Raw genomic sequence first — 23,447 nt, forward strand, 5'->3', positions numbered from 1 at the left:
GGATTGGTTCTACGAGTAATTATTTTCAAACTGCAGAACATTCACAAATCGTTTCCATTTCATTTTTGCTGGTTCATATGGACCGAGACATCGCTTTAACTTGGGCTGACTTCTTGTATTCTAGTAAAATGCATTTATAAACAGAAAATTCTATGCAAACATTTAACTATCAAACTTTTTCATTCTCAAAATATATCATAGCAACCAGTTTATACATTATAGCACCACCTACTGGTCCTTTGCAAAGCAGTAGACATGCAGATCTAATAAAGGTTAAATCATAGAATCATAGACTCCCTACAGTGCAAAAGGAGGCCATTTGGCCCATCTGCACCGACACACTGAAAGAGCCCCACCGTGCCCCGTAACCCCACCTTTTGGACACTAAGAGAAATTTAGGATGGCCAATCCACCTAACCTGCACATCTTTGGACTGTGGGAGGAAACCAAAGCACCCGGAGGAAACCCACGCAGACACGGGGAGAAAGTGCAAACTCCACTCAGTCAACAGAGGCCGTGGTTGAACCGGATCCGTGGCGCTGAGGCAGCAGTACCAACCACTGTGCCACCATGCTTCCCACAAATCTGTGAACATAGATGCTAAATTAACATAGGAACAGGAATAGGCCATTCAGCCCCTCAAGCCTGTCCCACCATTCAATGAGATCATGGCTGATATGTGACCCAACTCCTTTAGCCCATATCCTTTAATACTTTTGCTTAACAGAAATCTATCTGTTGCAGATTTAAAATTAGCAACTGATCTAGTTTAAAATGCGGTTTGTGGGAGAGTGTTCCAAATCTCGACCTCCCTTTGAGTGAAGAAGTTCTAACATCTCTCCTGAATAGTCCAGCACTAATTTGTAGACTATGCCCGGGTTTCAGAATCTCCAACCAGTGGAAATAGTTTATCTTTATCTACCCTGTCTTTCCCTGATCCATTCACTCCTTAGCCTTCAAAATTCTATCAAAAAGGTCTAATTTGAGTAACCTCTCCTTGCAACTCAACCCCTGTAATCCAACGTTGCACTCCCGCCAAGGCCAAAATATCCTTCCGAAGGTGTGGTTCCCAGAACTGCTCACAGTACTCCAAGTGGGGTCTAACCAGGGTTTTGTACACCAGCATAACCAGTGTCTTTATATTTCAATCCTCTGGATATAAAGGCTAGCATTCCACGAGTCATTTTGATCATTTTCTGCACCTGTTCCGGACATTTTAAGGACTTATGCACCTGAACTCCCAAGTCTCTTTGGACATCCACTGCACGCAACGTCTTTTCATTTAGAAAGTACTCTACTCCATCTTTTTTTGGTCCAAAATGGATAAACTTACACTTGCTTACATTAAATTTCATCAGCCATAATTTTGCCCATTCAACTAGTTTATCAATATTTCCTTGCAATTTTATGCTATCAAGGCTATCTGCAATGCCACCTAACTTTGTACCATCTGCAAATTTGGATACATGACATTCTATGCCATCATCCAAATCATTAACGAATAGTGTGAATAATTGAGGCCCAACACAGATCCCTGTGGTACACCACTAGTCACCCTCTGCCAATTTGAGTAATTACCTATTATACCCACTCTGTCTCCTGCCACTCAACCGGTTTCCAAACCACACCAAATAATTGCCCTCAACTCTTTGGGCTTCCACCTTAGTTAACAGTCTCTTGTTATCCCGGCTGGGTGGTTTGTCACTCGGGAGGATTTAAACCAGTATGGCAGGAGGGTGGGAACCAGAGCTTTAGCTAGAAGGTGTAATAACTGAAGGGGAAATGGAGAATAAAAATAAGAGACCAACACGACCCTCAGGCAGAGCAAAAAAGGTGACAAGTTTGAGAAGGGAGGTGATCAATGCAGGATTGAAGGTGTTGTACTTAAATGTGCGCAATATACAGAACAAGGTAAATGGGATCTAAATATACAAGATTATGTGTCCTATCGAAAGGACGGGCAGATGGGTAATGGGAGCGGGGTTGCATTGTTAGTAAGGAATTAAGTTGAATTGTAGCCATGTAAAATGGCTGCGTTCCGATTAATCTGGCCAAAACCCAGTTTTAAATGGCTAACCCGAAAGACTGCTGGGAAAAGCAGCCAAGAAGACACAAGCAGGCAGCTGCAGACAGGTTTGCATATTCAGCTCTGGGAACGTAGCCCAGATCGATACTCAGGGCTATCAACAGCCCATCAACCCAGGTATCCGCAGTTGCATTCAGGACAGTTTACACCTAATCTACTCAGACATCCACAGCTAAATCGTCTATCCCCGGGAACAATTGCAACATATTAGCAATTGAATACCGGGCCAGACCTGTCGGCGCCTGCAGTAGCCGAAACAAAGACAGGTGAGCGACCACCCCCCGATCGAGGAATCGCCTCACCATTGGACACATCGACCCCAGAGACTGGGGACAGAATCCAATCACTTGGGACTCAGGGTCAAGGGCCGTCCCGGGAGGCGGGAAGCCCCTGGGCCCTATAAAAGTGAGGGTCCAAGTTCAGATCTCGCTCTCTCTCATCTTCGCCTGCTCGAGACCTTCGCAAGACCAGCCACCGTGTATCGTAAGTTTGAATCCAACGATCGCTATCCGGTAGAGACACCTAGCCACCGACCTGTAGCAGCCTTTTGAATCCCGCGGGCCAGATTTGATTGGACAAGCCATTCGTTTCCCTGACCTGGTGGGCTCTTCCTAAGTTAAGTATTGGCCAGTAGTGATAGGTTTGTTATATAGAAAGTAGTATTAGGGTATTAATATTGCTTGTTGTATATAATAAATGACCGTTGTTTTAATCCTTACTAAGCGGTGTGCTGTGTTATTAATCATAACCTGAACTTGAACCACGTGGCGGTATCATAAAGATACCTGGCGACTCATGAGCAAAGGTGACCTAAACAGAGCAAATAGACTAAAGCTAGAAAGAGCAACAGAATCGATAGCAAGGAGCGATATAGGATCAGAAGGGCTAACATCTCTTGTGGATAGAGTTGAAGAATCGCAAAGGTAAAAAGACCCCGATGGGCTTTATGTGCAGGCCCACCAGAAGTAGTCAGGATGTGGGGCAGAAAATAAATCAGGAGATAGAAAAGGCATGGAAAAAAGGCAATATTACAATAATCATGGAGAACTTCAATATGCAGGTGGACTGGGAAAATCAGGTTGTTAGGGATCCCAAGATAAGGAATTTGTGGAATGTCTAAGAGATGTTTTTTTGGAGCAGTTTGTGACAGAACAGGGCAATTCTGGATTTGGTGATGTGCAATGAGGCAAACTTGATTAGGGATCTTAAGGTGAAGGAGCCCATAGGGAGCAGTGATCACAATATTACAGGATTACCCTGCAGTTTGAGGGAGAAGCTGAAATCAGATGTAATGGTATTACAATTAAATAAGGGTAACCACAAAGACATGAGGGAGGAGCTGGCCAGACTTGATTGGAAAAGGAGCCAGCAGGTAAGTCAGTGGAACAGCAATAGCAGGAGTTTTTGGCTATTATTCAGGAGGCACAATCGAAATTCATCACAAGGGGGAGGAAACATACCAAGGGGAGGACAAGGCAGCCATGGCTGATGAGGGAAGTCAAGGACAGAATAAAAGCAAAAGAAAAAGCATACAAAGTGGTGAGGATTAGGGGGAAGCCAGAGGATTACGAAGCCTTTAAAAGCGAGCAGAGGACAACTAAAAAAGCAATGAGGGAGGAGAAGATGAAATATGAGTGTAAGCTAGCTAGTAATATGAAAGAAGATAGGAAGAGTTTTTTCAATATATAAAAGGTAAGAGGCAGAAATAGACATTGGACCATTGGAAAATGTGACTGGAGAAGTAATAATAGGAAACAAAGAAATATCAGAGGAACTGAAGTTAATTTGCATCAGTTTTCACAGTGGAATGCCAGAGCTCTAGATGAATCAGGGGGCATAGGGGAGTGTAGTGGCCATCACAAAGGAGAACGATCTGGGGAAACTGAAAGGTCTGAAGGTGGATAAATCATTTGGACCGGATGTACTACACACCAGGGTTCTAAAAGTGATAGCTGAGGAGATTGTGGAGGCATTGGTGGTGATCTTTCAGGAATCACTAGTGGCAGTGAGGGTCCCAGAGGACTGGAAAGTGGCTAATGTAACACCGCTGTTTAAGGAGAGAGGGAGGCAGAAGACGGGCAATTATAGGTCGGTTAGCCTGACTTTGGTTATTGGTAAGATTTTAGAGTCAATTATTAAAGATGAGATTGCGGAGTACTTGGAAGTGCATGATAAAATAGGACTGAGTCAGCATGGCTTCGTCTATGGTCTGCCAAATCTGTTAAGAGTTCTTTGAGGAGGTAACAAGGACAAGGACATTAGACAAAGGAGAATCAGTGAACGTGATTTATTTAGATTTCCAGAAGGCCTTTGACAAGGTGCCGCATAGGAGACTGTTAAATAAGTTAAGAGCCCATGGTGTTAAGGATAAGATCCTGGCATGGATAAAGGATTGCCTGACTGGCAGAAGGCAGAGAGTGGGGATCAAGGAGTCTTTTTCAGGATGGCAGCCAGTGACTAGTGGTGTGCCTCAGGGGTCTGTGCTGGTGCTGGGACCACAACTTTTCACAATATACATTAATCCTCTGGAAGAAGGAACTGAAGGCACTGTTACTAAGTTTGCAGATGATACAAAGATCTGTAGAGGGGCAGGTAGTATTGAGGAAGCAGGGGGGCTGCAGAAGGACTTGGGCAGGCTAGGAGAGTGGGCAAAGAAGTGGCAGATGGAATTCCATGTGGAAAAGTGTGAGGGTATACTCTTTGGAAGGAGGAATGGACTATTTTCTAAATGGGGAAAAGCTCAGGAAATGAAGCACAAAGAGACTTGGGAGTCCTTGTTCAAGATTCTCTTAAGGTTAATGTGCAGGTTCAGTCCGCAGCTAAGATGGCAAATGCAATGTTAGCATTCATGTCGAGAGGGCTAGAATACAAGACCAGGGATGTACTTCTGAGGCTGTATGAGGCTCTGGTCAGACCCCATTTGGAGTATTGTGAGCAGTTTTGGGCCCCGTATCGAAGGAAGGGCGTGCTGGCTTTGGAGAGCTTCTGGCGGAGGTTCACAAGAATAATCCATGGAATGAAGAGCTTGTCATTTGAGGAACAGTTGCGGACTCGGAGTCTGTACTCATTGGAGTTTAGAGGATGAGGGGGGGATCTTATTGAAACTTACAAGATAGTGAGGCCTGGATAGAGTGGACGTGGAGAGCATGCTTCCACTTGTAGGAAAAACGAGAACCAGAGGACACAATCTCAGACTAAAGGGAAGATCCTTTAAAACAGAGATTAGGAGGAATTTCTTCAGCCAGAGGGTGGTGAATCTGTGGAACTCTTTGCCACAGAAGGCTGTGGAGGCCAAATCACGGAGTGTCTTTCAGACAGCGATAGATGGGCTCTTGCTAAATAAAGGGATCTGGGGTTATGGGGAGAAGGCAGGATAATGGGGATGAGAAAAATATCAGCCATGATTGAATGGTGGAGCAGACTCGATGGGCGAGTGGCCTAATTCTGCTCCTATGTCTTATGGTCTTGTGTGGGATTGTATCAAATGCCTTCTGGAAGTCCATGCAAATGACATCCATAGACATTTCCAGGTTCTCCCCCTTCTTAAAAAGTGGAGTGACATGTGCAATTTTCAAATCCAGAGGGACTACTCTTGAATCTAGGGAACTCTGGAAGTTATCCTCCTTTTCTACAGTAAACACTGCAAATTTTTCAGCAAAGTAACAATTACTGGTAGTGCTACAGTAAATGTTTTGGCTACTGGCTACTTTAATGGTAATTTTTATCTAGCCAAGACTAAAAACCCAGCGGTTGAGAAGCCTGATTATCCAGGCTAGTAGATGTCTGCGCTTGACAATCAGTGAGATGAAGGCAAGGGTGTCTGCCCCATTCCCTGTCCAGAGCTCTGGGTGCTCTGATACCCCGGCGAATGAGAATATGGATCATGCTACTGGATGTCAAACTGAATTTTAGTTTGGATCTAGAATCAAGCTTGATGGGAAAATTAAATGTCAAAAAGAACTTTTTGGTCTAACGGAATTTATGTTATCTCTTATGTTTTTGTGCTAGACAGTTGCAGTAACAAAACACGGCCTTGGGAATCGTTTCTATTTCTACAGATAACTTCATTTTAGCTGAGAGCCACAGAATGCTGTATTTCTCAGACCTCTTCTAAAGGGGCTGTCCTTGGGAAGGAAACATTGTCATTTTATTATATAAGTAATTATCTGCTGTATTAACTTTGACTTGCATCTGTAGACACTTTGATGTACAGTGCTCAAGTCCCGGCCGTGAATAAACGTACGTTGGAGTAGCTTGGTGTTCGATTGATCATTTCATCCGGACTGAAGGGAAACTAATTTACATTTGGTAGCAGAGAATGGTTCTCACGGAGCCTTGCCAGGAGCAGACGGTGTAACTGACTGATCGTGTTGGGAGGCGTTGGAGGAATTGGGCCCCCAAATGTGAGTACCCTTGTTACCACTTTGATTTCCCCCTCCGCTGTACCGAGCACGACCTGGTCCTACCGTCTGTTTCTGGAGAGACTCTTACGAGATCAGGTCAGTCCGGCAAACCCGTTACAGTCCGGGTTAGAGGCCCGGGAAGGGTTGGAGTCCCGTAGGAGCTTAGAGTTCTCCTCAAATTCTGGGTTGGAGTCCCTTAAGAGGTTAGAGTCCTCTTCGAATTCTAAAGGTGCTTGGTTGTTGATGATCCTTCTGGTTGCTTGATACCTTCGTGATAAAAGGTTGCCCTTAAAACAAGTTATTGTCTCAACCAGTGTCTCGACTTGTTCGACACTCCGGGTTGACTATTGGCTACAGCGGAGAACGGATAACTCCGTCTAAATTATAGTATTTCTTACCAGGCGCGGATGCCGCCTTAAACTCCACAATAAACAGGGTTTCACCGTTGAGTACCCTGTCGGGACACTCGAACAATTTCTTAAATCTGTTAGTTCTGTCTTTAATTCTCTGAGTCTGTCTATCTGTTGTTCTGTCTTTGATTCCCTGAGCCTGTCAGTCAGTTTTAATCAGTCCTCTCTCTCTCGCTCTCAATGTTTCATTTCCAGACTTTGACCTTCTAAAAATCACATTCGAACAATTGCCTAAGCATCCTGATTGTGTAACGGGGCAGGATAAACCCGTTTAAATTCTTGATTGAATAGGCGATTTAGGATCGCTACCAAAATTACATAGGTAACCACAAAGATCATCCGAGGATAGGAGACAATGGATAATACTCTGGATAGCACCTCTGATAGTGGAAGCGCGCTTCAGACTCTTTGTGAACAGTATCCGGAACATTCTCAGCAGCTGCGGCAGTTATCGGGAGAATTGCATAAGAAATTGGGAAAGGGGAAATGGCCCCTGGGGGGGGGGATCAAAAGATTTGCCTACGGTTATAGAGGCACAGCAGATTATTTGGCAACATAACCGTAGCTCCACGGCTAAGAAATTGATTGAGTTATGGCGGGAGTACTGCCAAAAATTAAAAGATACATCCTTATTGGCTAGTTGGCAGGCTAACGCTTTAAAATTGGGTATTGAATTAACAGAAGGGGGAATTGTTAAGACTGCGGAGGTTTTGAAAAAGGAATGTGCCCACCATAGAAAAAGACCCAAGTCTGTAAAACCCCCCATTTCTAAATCAGGACCGTACGGTCAAATGGCCAGCCTTGCCTTGACCGAGGGAGACGATGAGGATGACCCTGAAAATTGGCAATATAGGGGACGGCCGACCGTTACACCGCCACTACGACCGCCTCCACCTTACATTCAAGCCCTTTATCCACCACTCCCAACGCCACTATTACCACCTCCACCGTCGCAAGGAAGTCCAGCGACTCGCACTCGTTCTAAAACCCATGCTAATCAATTCCCACAGATGAATCAAGAGTCCTGGGAAAAGAGGGGGCACTAGAGGTTGATTTCCCGGATTACCCAGACGATTATCAGCCGCAGTGTCAGTTCCCCGTCCGGCAAGTTCCCAATATAGCATACAACCCTGCCAACCCCCGGGGCCCAACAACCAGGCTTTTCAAAATAATTATTATAATTAATAAATTAATCAAATTTGATACTACTGATTCAGTATTAATGAATTGTACAATATGTTAATAATACAGTCAAACAGTTGATTGATCAGTAACATTTCAATAATAGTATTTCAGCTCAAATTCATCGATTGGGGGTACAGTCAGTTTGAATCATTCTAATAGTTGGTCCCCTGCGTTTAGCGAATAGTTTTTTTATGCACTTAGCACATTTGTATGTTATGTAAATGATGAATACAGCTACACAGTAGAATAGGATTATTCTTATTGTGGACATTCCAGTATTGGGAATGAAAGTGCAACATTCTGCACTTTGACATCTTCTGGATTGTACACAAAAGCTTGTTGAAAGGGTTAATTTTCTTGCAGAGGCAAAAAGAGGCGTATAGCTTGGAATGATGCCATTCGCATCTCTAAACTTAAAAAATATATATATACATTTGTCACAAATGGACTGGGAATAAAAGTTGGATTGCTGCCAAATTCCCGTTATCAAATGTCTTTGAACGATCTGTTCTTTTTAATCGGAGTTGGGTTTTTTTTTTAAACCAGCTTCCACATTGTTTGAAGTTTTAATTCCCAGGCTAATTCTAAACATTTATTTTAAAATATCAAACACAATAACTTACTAAACATATATAACTGAACCAATCTTATGCTGTCTCTTGGTTTTCTGTAGATGAATTAATCGATTCATGAATTCATAGATTTACTAGGATGTTGCCGGGACTTGATGATTTGAGTTATAAAGGAGAGGCTGGATAGACTGGGACTTTTTTCCTTGGAGCGTAGGAGGCTTAGGGGTGATCTTATAGAGGTCTATAAAATAATGAGGGGCATAGATAAGGTAGATAGTCAACATCTTTTCCCAAAGGTAGGGGAGTCTAAAACTAGAGGGCATAGGTTTAAGGTGAGAGGGGAGAGATTCAGAAGGGCCCAGAGGGGCAATTTCTTCACTCAGAGGGTAGTGAGTGTCTGGAATGGGCTGCCAGAGGTAGTAGTAGAGGCGGGTACAATTGTGTATTTTAAAAAACATGTAGATAGTTACATGGGTAAGATGGGTATAGAGGGTTATGGGCCAAGTGCGGGCAACTGGGACTAGCTTAATGGTAAAAACTGGGCGGCATGGACTGGTTGGGCCGAAGGGCCTGTTTCCATGCTGTAAACTTCTATGATTCTATGAAAGAAAGCACTAATAACAAGATATGTTAATTTCTTAAAATTAATAAAGCAATATTCAGAATAATGACAGTTCTCTTAAGTTGACAGTTCTTGACTATCCCGCCTGCACACAGATCCTTGCTTCAAGTTACAACAGCCTCCATACGAGATTTATCTCCTGAATAATTCCAAGCTCCAATTTCGCCACTGCACCACTATCAATCCAGCAAGTTCTCTCTCCGAACCACCCTCGGAATGCTCACAGCCGGGCGACGATTGCCTGACGCTCCTCAGAGAGGAAGCCTCCGTGCGCGATGATCTCACTGACACTCCCCTGCCCGATGTAGACGTAACTGTTTTCACCGACGGCAGTGCTTCCGTCGGCGAAAGGGGGGATAGATTATCAGGGTACGCTATAGTTAATCAGCAGGGAGAAACCTTGGAAGCAGCAGCATTTGAAACGCCGTTCTCCGCTCAACAAGCCAAGCTATTTGCACTTATCCGAGCGTGCGTGTTAGAAGAGAATAAGAAAATAAACATTTACACAGACTCCAGATATGCATTTGGAGTCACACACGACTTCGGTCAATTATGGAAGAACAGGGGATTTCTTACATCTGCAGGCACTCAGATATTCCACAAACAGTTAGTTACACAATTACTACAGGCTTTAATGCTCCCTAAACAAATAGCCGTAATAAAGTGCGCTGCCCATACGACAGGCAAAACCCTGGTGGACGCGGGTAATCGGCAAGCGGATCACCAAGGCAAAGAGGCTTCTCGCTTAAAAGACATGGTGGTACCAAAAATGATGAGCCAGACTAAAAGCTCGAAGGGTCAGTCTCCCTCTGAAAAGCCAATGCCGACCATCACTGACATCATCCAGTTACAGGAGGACGCTCCTGTTTGTGTAAAAAGACCATGGGAAGAATTGGGATGTTGTTATGATCCTGTAAACAAATTGTGGGTCACCCCGGCAGGGCAAACATGTATGCCCGATGCATTAGCAGCCTGGGTCACCGAATGTGTTCACTTTGCAACTCATTGTGGTGCGCGAGCTACGGGTGATGTATTGCTCAAGACTTGGTGGCATCCAAGACTGCAGGACATAGCGCAAAACATTAGCAGTCGTTGCCTAGTATGTCAGCAGTATAATCCTGGTAAAGCAATACCCTGTGAAATGGGTAAAATCCCGCTACCGGAAGGTCCCTTTGAGACACTCCAGATGGATTACATTGAGTTGGAAAGATGCCAATGTTATAAACATGTATTGGTTATCGTTGATGTATTTAGTAAATGGATAGAAGCTTACCCCACTGTAGATAACAAAACTTCCACGGTAGTTAAAGTTTTAATGCGAGAAATTGTTCCTAGATTTGGGATTCCATATCGATTAAGCTCTGATAATGGACCTCATTTTGTGGGACAGATCAATGAGGAATTTTGTACTCAGCTGGGAATAAAACAACAATTACATTGCGCATACCGACCCCAAGCAGCGGGAATGGTAGAAAGGGCTAATCAGACATTAAAAACAAAACTGGCAAAACTACAGGCAGAGACTGGAGCCACTTGGCTCAAATTATTGCCTATTGCCCTCTTCCAAATACGTGCAACCCCAGCTGGAAAGACGCGACTGAGTCCCGCCAAAATTTTATACGGAAGACCCTTGCGTACTCCTTGGGATCAAGGGAAACATAAGGAAGTACAGTTTCACCACATGACCACTGAAATGGCCAACTATGTGATAGCCTTGACTAAAGTACTAAAAGGCCTCCATTCACGGGTACGAGCTGCTTATGAGGAGATACCTCCCTTGTCCAGTTCTGTCACATTTAATCCGGGGGAGTATGTTCTGATTTGTAATTGGGTTAGGAAAGGATTAGAACCCCGATGGGAAGGACCACACCAGGTCCTACTCACTACTCCCACTGCTGTAAAAGTGGAAGGCAGAAATGCCTGGATCCACATCCACCATTGTAAGGTTGTGAAAATGAAATAGAGAATAACCCTCTGTTTCTAGCCCTAGGTAGTAACTTCGACATCACTTCTAGGATAAGGGCCACACTTATTATCGTAACCCTCCTGGGACTTTTGGAAACTGGAGGAGAGGCAAAGCGAAGAACCTGTGGCCCCAAGGGAAGACGGACTCATCACCTCTGTCGAGGAGACACCTTACAATGCACCAGTCAAGGCCCAGGAGAAGGACCTTGGAACGCGACCCCCTGTGGACGGATGTTTGGCCTACGTACAACGATGCAATCGGACCATACTCATCAGTGGGGTGACTAAGGGCAACCTACCCTGTCATCAGGTCAACTGTAAATGGGACTATAGCTGCAGAAACAAAAAAAAGACTTTACCCTTAGGATGCGTTGACCAAGGGAGGGCAAGGCTGCGGAAAAAAAAGGGAATTACATGTAAACACGTATATGTCATTTGTGTACGCAAAGGACATGAATGTTTCTGGTTGCTGGGTATGTACACATATCCTGACCCATGCTAAGGGAGGGATCCCCCTCAGACCTGTTCCGCTTAACCTATCAGAAACAGTAGAATGGTATATTTACCAGGATGGTACTCGTCAATCCCCCAGGATTGTAAGAATTGCATCTATGGTAAGACACCCAGACGGCGGGGCAGCTTCTAGTTTATCGTTTCTCCCCATATCCCCAAGACCTTGGAAAGAGGGGGGCTATCCAATGAACACCTTCGAGATGTGGTACCAACCAAGTTATAACAAATCCCACCAGCCTCCGTTTCTTACCCTCACTAATACCACCAACATGGGAAGACCACTGGGAATAATATGTTTAGTAAGGAATGTGGTTAAAGGGATATTTGTAGGTGCGAGTCAATGCGAGCACAGATTTGTGGTGGCCAACATATCCGAGGTCTCTCCCGCATATACGTCTCCTCAGTTTTATGGGTGTACACTGGACGTCCCATATGCAAATGTGACAGGTCCCTTCAAGTACTCCTTGATGGCTGAAGGGTTTGATGTGGACAAACTCACTTCGTACAATGGGACGTATTTGATTTGTGGCCACAAGGCATATCCCTGGCTGCCAGAATTGGACGGGATCCTGTTATCTGGGGTATGTAGTCCCCTTTATACACCACCTCGCCAATTTAGACGACCACTACCAAATGATGAAGCGACAAAAGAGAGAAATAACCAAAACGCAACGATACTTTGGGATCCTGCTTCTCCCTATCGGGCTAGCTCTTGCAATGAAGGAAGTAAGGAAGATAGCAAAAATCCTGGAGGAGGTAGCAAACGACACCACTGAAGCATTGACTGAGATAAGTAATGAAATGGTGGCAATAAGAACCGTAGCCCTACAAAACCGAATGGCCCTCGATTACCTCCTTGCAAACAAAGGTGGGACTTGTGCCATGATCGGTTCGGAATGTTGCACCTACATCCCCGATAGTTCGGAGAGCATCACTCACCTCGTGGATCATATCCACAAAGAGGTTAAGAAACTGCATGAAACATCAAGGGATGGGTGGTTAGATTGGTTATTTGCCGGATCATGGGGGTCTTACCTGGTGCATGGATTGATAATCCTGCTAGTTGTTAATACTTGTAATAATTATGTTTAGCTTCCTAATGAAATGCTTGTGTAAAAGTGTCAGTACAGTAGTAATTTCTCAACAGTTAATGCTGCAACATGAAGTGTGCCTTGAAGAGTTAATGGATGTGAAAGAAAGTGCAGAGGAAAGTAAGAAAATGATAGAAGTACAGATAGAATGGGAGAGACTGAGACGATTGGCTATGGATTAGAAGTTATGAAATGATAAAAGGGGGGAATGAGAATATGGATCATGCTACTGGATGTCAAACCGAGTTTTAGTTTGGATCTAGAATCAAGCTTGATGGGAAAATTAAATGTCAAAAAGAACTTTTTGGTCTAACGGAATTTATGTTATCTCTTATGTTTTTGTGCTAGACAGTTGCAGTAACAAAACACGGCCTTGGGAATCGTTTCTATTTCTACAGATAACTTCATTTTAGCTGAGAGCCACAGAATGCTGTATTTCTCAGACCTCTTCTAAAGGGGCTGTCCTTGGGAAGGAAACATTGTCATTTTATTATATAAGTAATTATCTGCTGTATTAACTTTGACTTGCATCTGTAGACACTTTGATGTACAGTGCTCAAGTCCCGGCCGTGAATAAACGTACGTTGGAGTAGCTTGATGTTCGATTGATCATTTCATCCGGACTGAAGGGAAACTAATTCACACGACCACCATAGATTTGTATGGCTTCATCTCGACTTCCACAACCCTGGGCATAGTCTCAAAAAAGACTGCCCAGAACTCCGAATCTGGGTAGAACCAGAACATGTGGGGATTGTTGGTCCACCCTGACACCGCTCGCACTTAACCTCCACCTCCAGGAAGAACCTGCTCATGCGTGTCTTAGTACGGTGTGCTCTGTGCACCACCTTGAGCTGCATCAGGCTTAGCCCTGCGCAAGAGGAAATGGAGTTGGCCCTGTGCGGCACCTCAAGCTGGTGTGCTCCTCCTCTCATTTCCGCCTGGTCCCGTCCAGTGGGGTACTGACCGTTTCTGAGTCGTCCGTAAATGTCACCACATTTGTCGTCCCCTAACCAGTCCAGCCCTAACATTGTGTCTGGAAATGTGGGGGGACATTTTTGTCTCCTTGTGGAGAAAGTGACACAGCTGTAGGTACCTGAGCTCATTCCCTTTCGTGAGCTCATTCTCTTTTGGGAGTCGGGGATCCTCTCCGAGAGTTTCCCCAGGGTCGCCAGTCTATCGTCCACGTACATGGCCTTCACCCTCAGTGTCCCTCTGTTCACCCTGCACTTCCCAAATGTGGCATCTATCTTTGTCTGTGTGAACCTAAGGTTGTTGCAGATGGGGGCCTCGATGGACATCTCGCCAAGCTTGAAATGGCACCTGAACGGGCGGTGGAAGGGGTGTGTATTTGTGTGGGCATTGCACTTTCTCCTCATGTCTGCATGGGTTTCCCCAAAGTTGTAGGCCCCGGTGCCTGGCGGAGCTGGTGGACTGCCTACTTGTGGTGAGTAGATCAAATTCCATCTGCAGCTTTTTCCTCTCTGCCAGCAGTTCCACGGTTGGAATCGATCAGCCACTGCTTGGCTCCCCTGATCACCGCCTTCAATATCTCCCAGACCGTGGCGGGTGAGACCTTCCCATTCTGGTTGCAGGTTACATGACCATCGACGGCTTGGGATACCTTTGTACAAAATGCTTTATCGGTGAGGAGAGCTGCTTCCAGCCTCCATGGGGGGGGGGGGGGGAGAGGGGGGAGAACGACATTGGGCCCAACCCTTCTCCAACCTCATCTCACGTCCATGTATAATGGGGCGTATGGTTGGAGATTACAATCGAGGAGTATTTCGCCTTTGTTACCCCAAGAAACACCTTTTTCCCTATAACCAAAAAATACATACGTGCACATGGGGGAAGAAAGAGAATTCTTTATCTCTCGGGGAATTGTACCTCCACGTGGCCAAGCCACCTACCCTGCACACCTTTGGGTTGTGGGGGCGAAACCCACGCAAACACATGGAGAATGTGCAAACTCCACATGGACAGTGTGACCCAGCCCTTCCTGACCTACAGTTGGTCCCGCTCTCTGGTGTGCCACCTGGCCGAGTTCTGAAACTAGAAAAAATTTAATACGCAATAAGGGGGTCAGAGGAGAGATTCCAGGACATGTGGAAGAAGTTCACAAACCTCTTTGCAGAACCTATTCACAATCAGCCCTAAGCTGGGGGGTGGCACCGCTGGGATGAAAGGGAGCTCATGTATAATAGAGAAGGCGGAGACAACACAACCTGCCCAACCCGGTTTTAGTAACTGACCAGACCAGGGCTGAACTAGCTTATACCCTTCAGTTTCACAGAGTTATAGGGTGGAAACCAGAGCAACAAATTCCAATATCAGTGTTATTTTAACTAAGACAAAAAGCATTATCAATATTTCATAAAATCCTGTTTATGCAACTAGCCTTTTCTAGTTTGTCATTTGGGGTGGAGGGAGAGAAATACTGATCCCTCCCACAAACCAGGAATGCTGAGGCACCCTCCCCCCAGCAAAACAGATGTAATTATAAACAACATAAAGAGTTCTGACGGTAATTGTAAGCACTAATGTAAAATTGGTGTATAATTCTTATTACTAAACATTACAAACCTAATATGAATATTTTATATATATGATACCATCTAATATAAATAACATAAGGAAATGATAGAACTGGGAGTACTGCCAGAGACGCGGTAGCAATGGGAGATACTGGTGTTGTTATTGTTTTGGTTATTATTATTTTTATATTGTTCTGCAAAGTTTTGATATTAAGTGCAAAAAGTCCAATAAAAATATATTTTAAAAAATTCAATTGCTTCTGCTGACAACACAACCTGCCCAACTCGGTTTTACTAACTGACCAGACCAGGGCTGAACTAGCTTATACCCTTCAGTTTCACAGAGTTATCTGGTGGAAACCAGAGCAACAAGTTCCAATACCAGTGTTATTTTAACTAAAACAAAAAGCATTACCGATATTTCATAAAATCCTGTTTATGCAACTAGCCTTTCCTAGTTTGTCATTTGTAATGTAAATCTCCTAATTTAGTAAGTAGCTTGACAGTCACACAATGTTTTTATTTGGAACAGAGCAAAACCTCATACCAGCAAGCATATTTGAAACTTCTTCCTTTTAAAATTGTTTTGGGAGGGCAGAAGGTAGTTGTATACTGTTCAACAGAAGGTAGCAAGTTTTGCAAGATATGATACATCAGGATGTATTTCTCTTGCACCACCAAATACATTGGCCATATTGTTATTTCCAATATAAAATCCAGGAAATTGCCATGTTGTTATTTCCAATATAAAATCCAGGAAATTAATTGTGATACCTGGTTGCTCTAATATGGTAACAGCACATTTCTTCAATAATATGCGTGAACCCAATGATAGCAAAGGTGACATTTAATACATTAAAGCAGCTGTTGTTTTTGAAAGCTTCTACCTAGACTTCAGTCATTATGCTAAAATAATTCACTTAAGGACGGAAAAGGATTTCGTTCAGAAAAAACAGAAAAAAAATGTAACTGTGCACACAAATAAATATTCAAAGTGATGGCATTCAGTTGTTATGTTTAAAATATCACATTTTGAACAGAGAATTTCTGAACACAATGTTTAATCTTAGAATCATAGAATCCTTACAGTATAGAAGGCGACTACTCGGCCCATTAAGTCTTCACCAACCCTCTGAAAGAGCACCCCCACCTGGCCCACTTCCCCACCCTATCTATCCCTGTAATCCCATAACCCCGCCTAACCTTTGGACACTACAGGCAATCTAGCATGATCAATCCACCTATCCCTCCCATCTGTTTCATTAGAAGCTAAATTATTAGTTCATAAGATACTCAATATCCTACAACAGGAATCATGATTTGTTCATACTCACAAAAGGTAACAGCAAACAGCACTTGTCACCAGCATAGTGTTAATAACACTGTGGAAGAAAATAACATTTTGAATGCATGATACACACTTGTTAAAATAAGCATTTTCCTTCACCACCCACCACAGCAGTTTAACCGTAATTCAGTTTTCCTCAAAAATATAAAGCCGATTCTAAAAGCAAGGTATGAACATCTCCATTCAGTACCTTCTCCTTGCAACATCACCGACCAGTTTACACAATCAGGAATAGGTCACACCCCAGTGGAATTAATTTTGCTACATTAAAGAAATACCAGTAGAAAATGTACTCTAAATAATGGAAATTACATGTAATTTCTATGCTATTTCAATTTCAAAACGCATTGCCCTGCTGCTCCATCAGCGTACGTTTTTCTTCCATCAATATGAAAATTATGAAGTAATTCTGAGCTTGTATTACAATATCCCAGTCAAATAAATCCCAGCACTACTTTTGTTCTTATTGTGGTTTGACTGCAGGAATCTGCTGAACACATACAGCTGAAATGCTGCAATTTGGAAACAAAGTAACATTATTCAACACTGCAATCTTACCAGACATGGGTCTCATTATCACCCAAGTAAATAAAACCAAAATGACAGATTTGATTTCAAACTCATTATGAAACTGAATACAGACACCACGAGCACCCTGTCGTCATGTCACTCTCTCTATAACACCCATCGTCATCAAGACACTTGTCTCCCTTAATCAGTAGTCCCTTCAATTTCCAAACAGCAGAGTGTCTTCCCTTTACTCGCACTGAGTGATTAACACCTTACTGCGCATCTTTCACTCACTTTTCTCACACCCAAGGCACAATATCAGACTCCAACAATCCCCTTTCTGCTCTTAGCACCACCTAAAATATAGTCCAATTCCTGAAGCAGGACATGCCTTCTAGCTTCTTCTGTTTCTCTCACCTACCCAAAAATGTTGGATGTCACACACTCCCCACCCACCCTGTACAAGGTCATCTCCCTCCCCGAAACAAGATATTCTCAACACAGAATCCCTGCAACGCAAAGAGGCCATTCGGCACATCATGTCTGCACCAACCCTCTGAAAGAGCACCATGCGTATTAAGCCCACTCTCCCACCCTATCCCCATAACCCCACCAAGCCTGCACATCTTCGGACATTAAAGGGCACGGCCAATCCATCTCTCTCTTCTATTGGGGGAGGGTGTGTGAGAAACGCGTCTCGTTTCCAACACTCCCCTCTGAGCTATTGATCCTTCAACCCCAACCCCCTGGGGGGGGGGGGGGAAGAGGAGGAGGAGCCCATCTCACCTCTACACAAGCCGGTTTTGCTCCCCACCGCTTTGTGCAGCTTTGCCCACCTCCCCAGCTTTAGCAGGTGTCGTGTGCCCGACATGAGCGTCGCCCTCACTGAGCTGTTGCCCCCCTCAAGTTTCCCACCGCCAGGCTCTGCCTCACCCTCTATTCGGTCCTTTAGGAATGAACCAGGGCACCACGCCGCCTACGACACCCCAGAAGACGGTGAGGACGATAATGGGCACCATCAAGCCGCTGTAACCCATGGCGTACACACCAAATCAGCTTCACCCCAGTGTCCTCTCCCGGAAACCAGCCTGCCGGAAGTGGCCTTGGCCCCGCCCCAGGGCGTCATGTGCCCGGCACGAGCCTGACGTCACAAAGAGGGTCTGGCTGACAGCTGGCAGCATCCAATCAGGAGCGCAACAACACGTGGAGGCGGGGTTTTCGCTCTGGGCGGCACTCTGGTTACAGGGTCGATGCCTTCAGGCTCCAGGTTCAGCACAACCCGATTCGCGCTGTTTCCACCTCATATGTTCTGATGCTGCATCAAAGACAACCTGAAAAGGGGTGCGAAACCAGGTTTTTAAATCCATAGAATCCCCACAGTGCAGGAGGCCCTTCAGCCCATCGAGTCTGCACCTTCACTGAAAGAGCACCGGCCGAAGCCCACTCATCCCTGTCTCAGAGGCAGCTGTGCCAAGTACTGTGCTACGGTGTGCATTTGTGCTTCAGTGATTGCACACAGACATGAAACGGGATATTTACTGAAAAGAAAAGTTACTCGTTGTGAAAAGACGTTTTGAGAATCATATTGTGAAGAGATAGTAAAATGAGAACTATTTTCCTTAATTCCAAATGAGCTCTTTAGGTGAAGGGTGGTGAGACCATGATGTTCCCCTTTTGGGCAAACTTTTAGTATCAGTGAAGCTCAGGATGGCACCAATTAATGCATTTGTGTGACCTTTGACTTTCCAGCATCAGCCATCGCATGACTGCATAAGTTCGTCGTCTATTGTCCAGTGAAAACAAGACTGAAACTGCCCAACAAACTCACCTGTGAGTCTCCCAGTCAGCAGAGAAGAAACTTTTACATCACTTTATAGCCTCACCTCTATTCTCTTATCGGAACATCTTGCACTTCTTGAAGATATGCACGCCGAATAATTGAGGGACTTGGCTATCCGTATTCTTTATCTTGGAATTGTCTTATAAGATAATTTTTGGGAAGTAAGAAGTAAACCCGAGTGCATAACATTTGTGGTTAGAAACCATATTAAGTTAATAGTGCTTTTTTTGATAACAAAATGTTGAAATCTTGCAGCATTAGGTTAAATGCGTAAAATTAAGTATCCAGATTTATTTTCAAAGGTTAACAGCTCCTAAGCAAATTGTAACAATATTCTAAATATACCCGCAGGTAGCAAGTAATAATAATGTTTATTGTCACAAGTAGGTTCACATTAACACTGCAATGAAATTACTGTGAAAAGCCCCTAGTCGCCACATTCTGGCGCCTGTTCAGGTACATGTGTGATAAATGTAAGAAATTGGCATATATATATATATTGTATTTTATATCTGTTGCAGTAAAGTTTTTAAATGCCTGGTTTCAGGTATATATTATTTGTTGCAGTAATATTATTAAATAATCTAGGTTAAAGTTTTCAGACACTGGTAACAGAAGGTGCAATTAATATGTCATAGAAGGGAGATCATCACCCATTCCAACCATGCATATTGTTTACCTATATAGGGCTAATGGCGTTTTGTTTCTAGAAATGGGTGACATGGTAGCAGTGGCTAGCACTGTTGCTTCACAATGCCAGGGACCCGGGTTCGATTCCCGACTTGGGTCACTGTCTGTGCAGTCTGCATGTTCTCCCCGTGTCTGCATGGGTTTCCTCCATGTACTCCGGTTTCCTCCCACTAGTCCCGAAAGACATGCTTGTTAGGTGAATTGGACATTCTGAATTCTCCCTCAGTGTACCCGAACAGGCATCGGAGTGTGGCGACTTGGGGACTTTCTCAGTAACCTCATTACAGTGGTAATGTAAGCCTACTTGTGATACTAATAAAGATTATTAAATAAAGTTCCCTGGGGTTTTGATAATTGAGGGGCTGCGGTTAGCCTTAGAAAAATGATCATAATCCAATTAATGGGATAGAGGATGTAATTAATGGGAGGAGTCAGGTCTGTAGCAGACAGTTTAGTTTGAGTTTTTGCTGGGAGCTTTGAGCTGAGCAGCAGCTTTTCCAAAAGACTGTCAGGTTAAGCAATAAAAATCTTCAGGCTGTTTCCTGACAGGATCGCTCTCTTCAAGCAGGATTTCCAAGAAATCTCTATTCACGTGTACAGCAAGTATCTCTGCATTTGCTAACTGTATTTACAAGTGCCTTTTAACCTATGATGGGTTTTGTTGATTGGAGATCAAGAAGGTATCAGCAGTTAAAGTGTTCCCTTTTATTATTAAGAATTGTTGAAATGTTAGTTTTAAGCTTTAGGCTGTGGCATTAATGTAGTTTAATCCGATGTTAACAATAAAGTTTGTTTTAATATAACATATCCCTATTTGTCAATGGAATCACTTTGGGAGCGAAATATTCTTTCCGCAGTTTTACAAGTGTTTGGGGTTTTTGTTCTGTATCCTAACAGATGTTGGAGTCTGTCCAGGATCTTAACACAAGTTACCAGTAGAAACTTTTCTTTCCCAATTTAACTTGAGACCTTTCCTTATTTAGAACACCTCACCTTTCCTTATTTAGAACACTTCAATCAGACCTCTTTTTTTCTTCGAATGAAAGGAGCTCCAATTTTATTAATACCCGCACATGATATCATGTGAGCATAAAATGTGTAAGCCATTCAGCCCCACAGCCGTTTCAGACATTTAATGAGATCTTGGCTCCCCCTACAAGTGCTGTCTCGGTGGACAGAATCCCCCCAGAGGCCAAGAAGAATGGCAAAGTGCTGTTGAATAGCTGGATGTTTCTCTGCCTCAAGTTCACTGGATCACGCCCAGAGTTAATGTTTTGAGTCTGTATGACTCAAACTGGCAGACTTGTTGAATAATTACTTTGTCAGCCTTCACATGAAGTGCTGGTGGACAAGGATAAGAGTGGTCCTAGGGTGAATGTGCTAAATTGGGGAAGGCTAATTCTAACAATATTAGGCAGGAACTGAAGAACCTAGATTGGGGGCGGATGTTTGAGGGTAAATCAACATCTGACATGTGGGAGGCTTTCAAGTGTCAGTTGAAAGGAATTCAGGACCGGCATGTTCCTGTGAGGAACCTTGGATAACGAGAGATATTGTAGGCCTTGTCAAAAAGAAAAAGGAGGCATTTGTCAGGGCTAAAAGGCTGGGAACATACGAAGCCTCTATGGAATATAAGGAAAGTAGGAAGGAACTTAAGCAAGGAGTCAGGGGGGCGAGAAGGGGTCACGAAAAGTCATTGGCAAATAGGGTTAAGGAAAATCCCAAGGCTTTTTACACGTACATAAAAAGCAAGAGGGTAGCCAGGGAAAGGGTTGGCCGACTGAAGGATGGCAAGGGAATCTATGTGTGGAGCCAGAGGAAATGGGAGAGGTACTAAATGAATACTTTGCATCAGTATTTACCAAAGTGAAGGAATTGGTAGATGTTGAGTCTGGAGAAGGGTGTGTAGATAGCCTGAGACACATTGAGATCCAAAAAGACGAGGTGTTGGGCGTCTTGAAAAATATTACGGTAGATAGGTCCCCAGGGCCTGATGGGATCTACCCCAGAATACCGAAGGAGGCTAGAGAGGAAATTGCTGAGGCCTTGACAGAAATCTTTGGATCCTCAGTCTTCAGGTGATGTCCCAGAGGACTGGAGAATAGCCAATGTTATTCCTCTGTTTAAGAAGGGTAGCAAGGATAATCCTGGGAACTACAGGCCGGTGAGCCTTACGTCAGTGGTAGGGAAATTACTGGAGAGAATTCTTCCGAGACAGGAGCTACTTCCTTTTGGAAGCAAATGGACGTATTAGTGAGAGGCAGCATGGTTTTGTGAAGGGGAGGTCATGTCTCACTAACTTGATAAGAGTTTTTCGAAGAGATCACAAAGATGATTGATGCAGGTAGGACAGTGGATGTTGTCTATGTGGACTTCAGTAAGGCCTTTGTCAAGGTCCCTCATGGTAGACTAGTACTAAAGGTGAAGTCACACGGGATCAGGGGTGAGCTGGCAAGTTGGATACAGAACTGGCTAGGTCATAGAAGGCAGAGAGTAGCAATGGAAGGATGCTTTTCTAATTGGATGGCTGTGACTAGTGGTGTTCCGCAGGGATCAGTGCTGGGACCGTTGCTGTTTGCAGTATATATAAATGATTTGGAGGAAAATGTAACTGGTCTGATTAGTAAGTTTGCAGACGACACAAAGGTTGGTGGAATTGCAGATAGCGATGAGGACTGTCAAGAGGATACAGCAGGATTTAGATTGTTTGGAGACTTTTGGGCGGAGATGGCAGATGGAGTTTAATCCGGACAAATGTGAGGTAATGCATTTTGGAAGGTCTAATGCAGGTAGGGAATATACAGTGAATGGTAGAACCCTCAAGAGTATTCAAAGTCAGAGATCCAGGTGTACAGGTCCACAGGTCACTGAAAGGGGCAACACAGGTGGAGAAGGTAGTCAAGAAGGCATACGGCATGCTTGCCTTCATTGGCCGGGGCATTGAGTATAAGAATTGGCAAGTCATGTTGCAGCTTAGTTAGGCCACACTTGGAGTACAGTGTTCAATTCTGGTTGCCACACTACCAGAAGGATGTGGAGGCTTTAGAGAGGGTGCAGAAGAGATTTACCAGAATGTTGCCTGGTATGGAGGGCATTAGCTATGAGGAGCGGTTGAATAAACTCGGTTTGTTCTCACTGGAACGACGGAGGTTGAGGGCGACCTTCTAGAGGTCTACAAAATTATGAGGGGCATAGACAGAGTGGATAGTCAGAGGCTTTTCCCCACGGTAGAGGGGTCAATTACTAGGGGGTATAGGTTTAAGGTGCGAGGGGCAAGGTTTGGAGTAGTACGAGGCAAGTTTTTTTTTACACAGAAGGTAGTGGGTGCCTGGAACTCGCTACCGGAGGTGGTGGAAGCAGGGACGATAGTGACATTTAAGGGGCATCGTGACAAATACATGAATAGGATGGGAATAGAGGGTTACGGACCCAGGAAGTGTAGAAGATTGTAGTTTAGCCGGCAGCATGGTCGGCACGGGCTTGGAGGGCCGAAGGGCCTGTTCCTGTGCTGTACCTTTCTTTGTTCTTTGAAATAACGTTATGCCTGGTGTTCCACGAAAACTAATAGTGAATTTAAGAAGTGAGAAAACAGTATTAAAAATATAAAAACTGTAAAATCCCAGTTCTAGGGTTTAAAAGATGTAGGAAATTGCAGATGCTTTTGCAATAATCTTC

The 23,447-nt window shown here is 44.1% G+C and overlaps 1 protein-coding gene and 1 long non-coding RNA gene across 2 annotated transcripts in view; one reads left to right on the forward strand and one right to left on the reverse strand.

Moving 5' to 3' along the window:
- The window catches only part of atp6v0e1 (ATPase H+ transporting V0 subunit e1), a 44,040-nt gene extending 25,690 nt beyond the window's left edge, over window positions 1-18,350 (reverse strand). Inside the window, exons 1-2 of the mRNA XM_072512092.1 lie at window positions 18,176-18,350; window positions 16,719-16,766 (exon numbers count right to left, since the gene is read on the reverse strand). Of these exons, the coding sequence (XP_072368193.1) occupies window positions 16,719-16,766; window positions 18,176-18,279 (152 nt within the window). The 5' untranslated portion in view covers window positions 18,280-18,350. The remainder of the gene's footprint in view (window positions 1-16,718; window positions 16,767-18,175) is intronic.
- A 67-nt stretch (window positions 18,351-18,417) lies between these two features.
- Window positions 18,418-20,579, forward strand: LOC140426860 (uncharacterized). Its single transcript, XR_011948316.1, has 2 exons — window positions 18,418-18,583; window positions 18,992-20,579. It is a non-coding gene; the product is annotated as an uncharacterized lncRNA (long non-coding RNA).
- Window positions 20,580-23,447: the final 2,868 nt, after the last annotated feature.

Source organism: Scyliorhinus torazame, chromosome 7 (assembly GCF_047496885.1).
Source record: "Scyliorhinus torazame isolate Kashiwa2021f chromosome 7, sScyTor2.1, whole genome shotgun sequence".
NCBI classification, from domain to species: domain Eukaryota; kingdom Metazoa; phylum Chordata; class Chondrichthyes; order Carcharhiniformes; family Scyliorhinidae; genus Scyliorhinus; species Scyliorhinus torazame.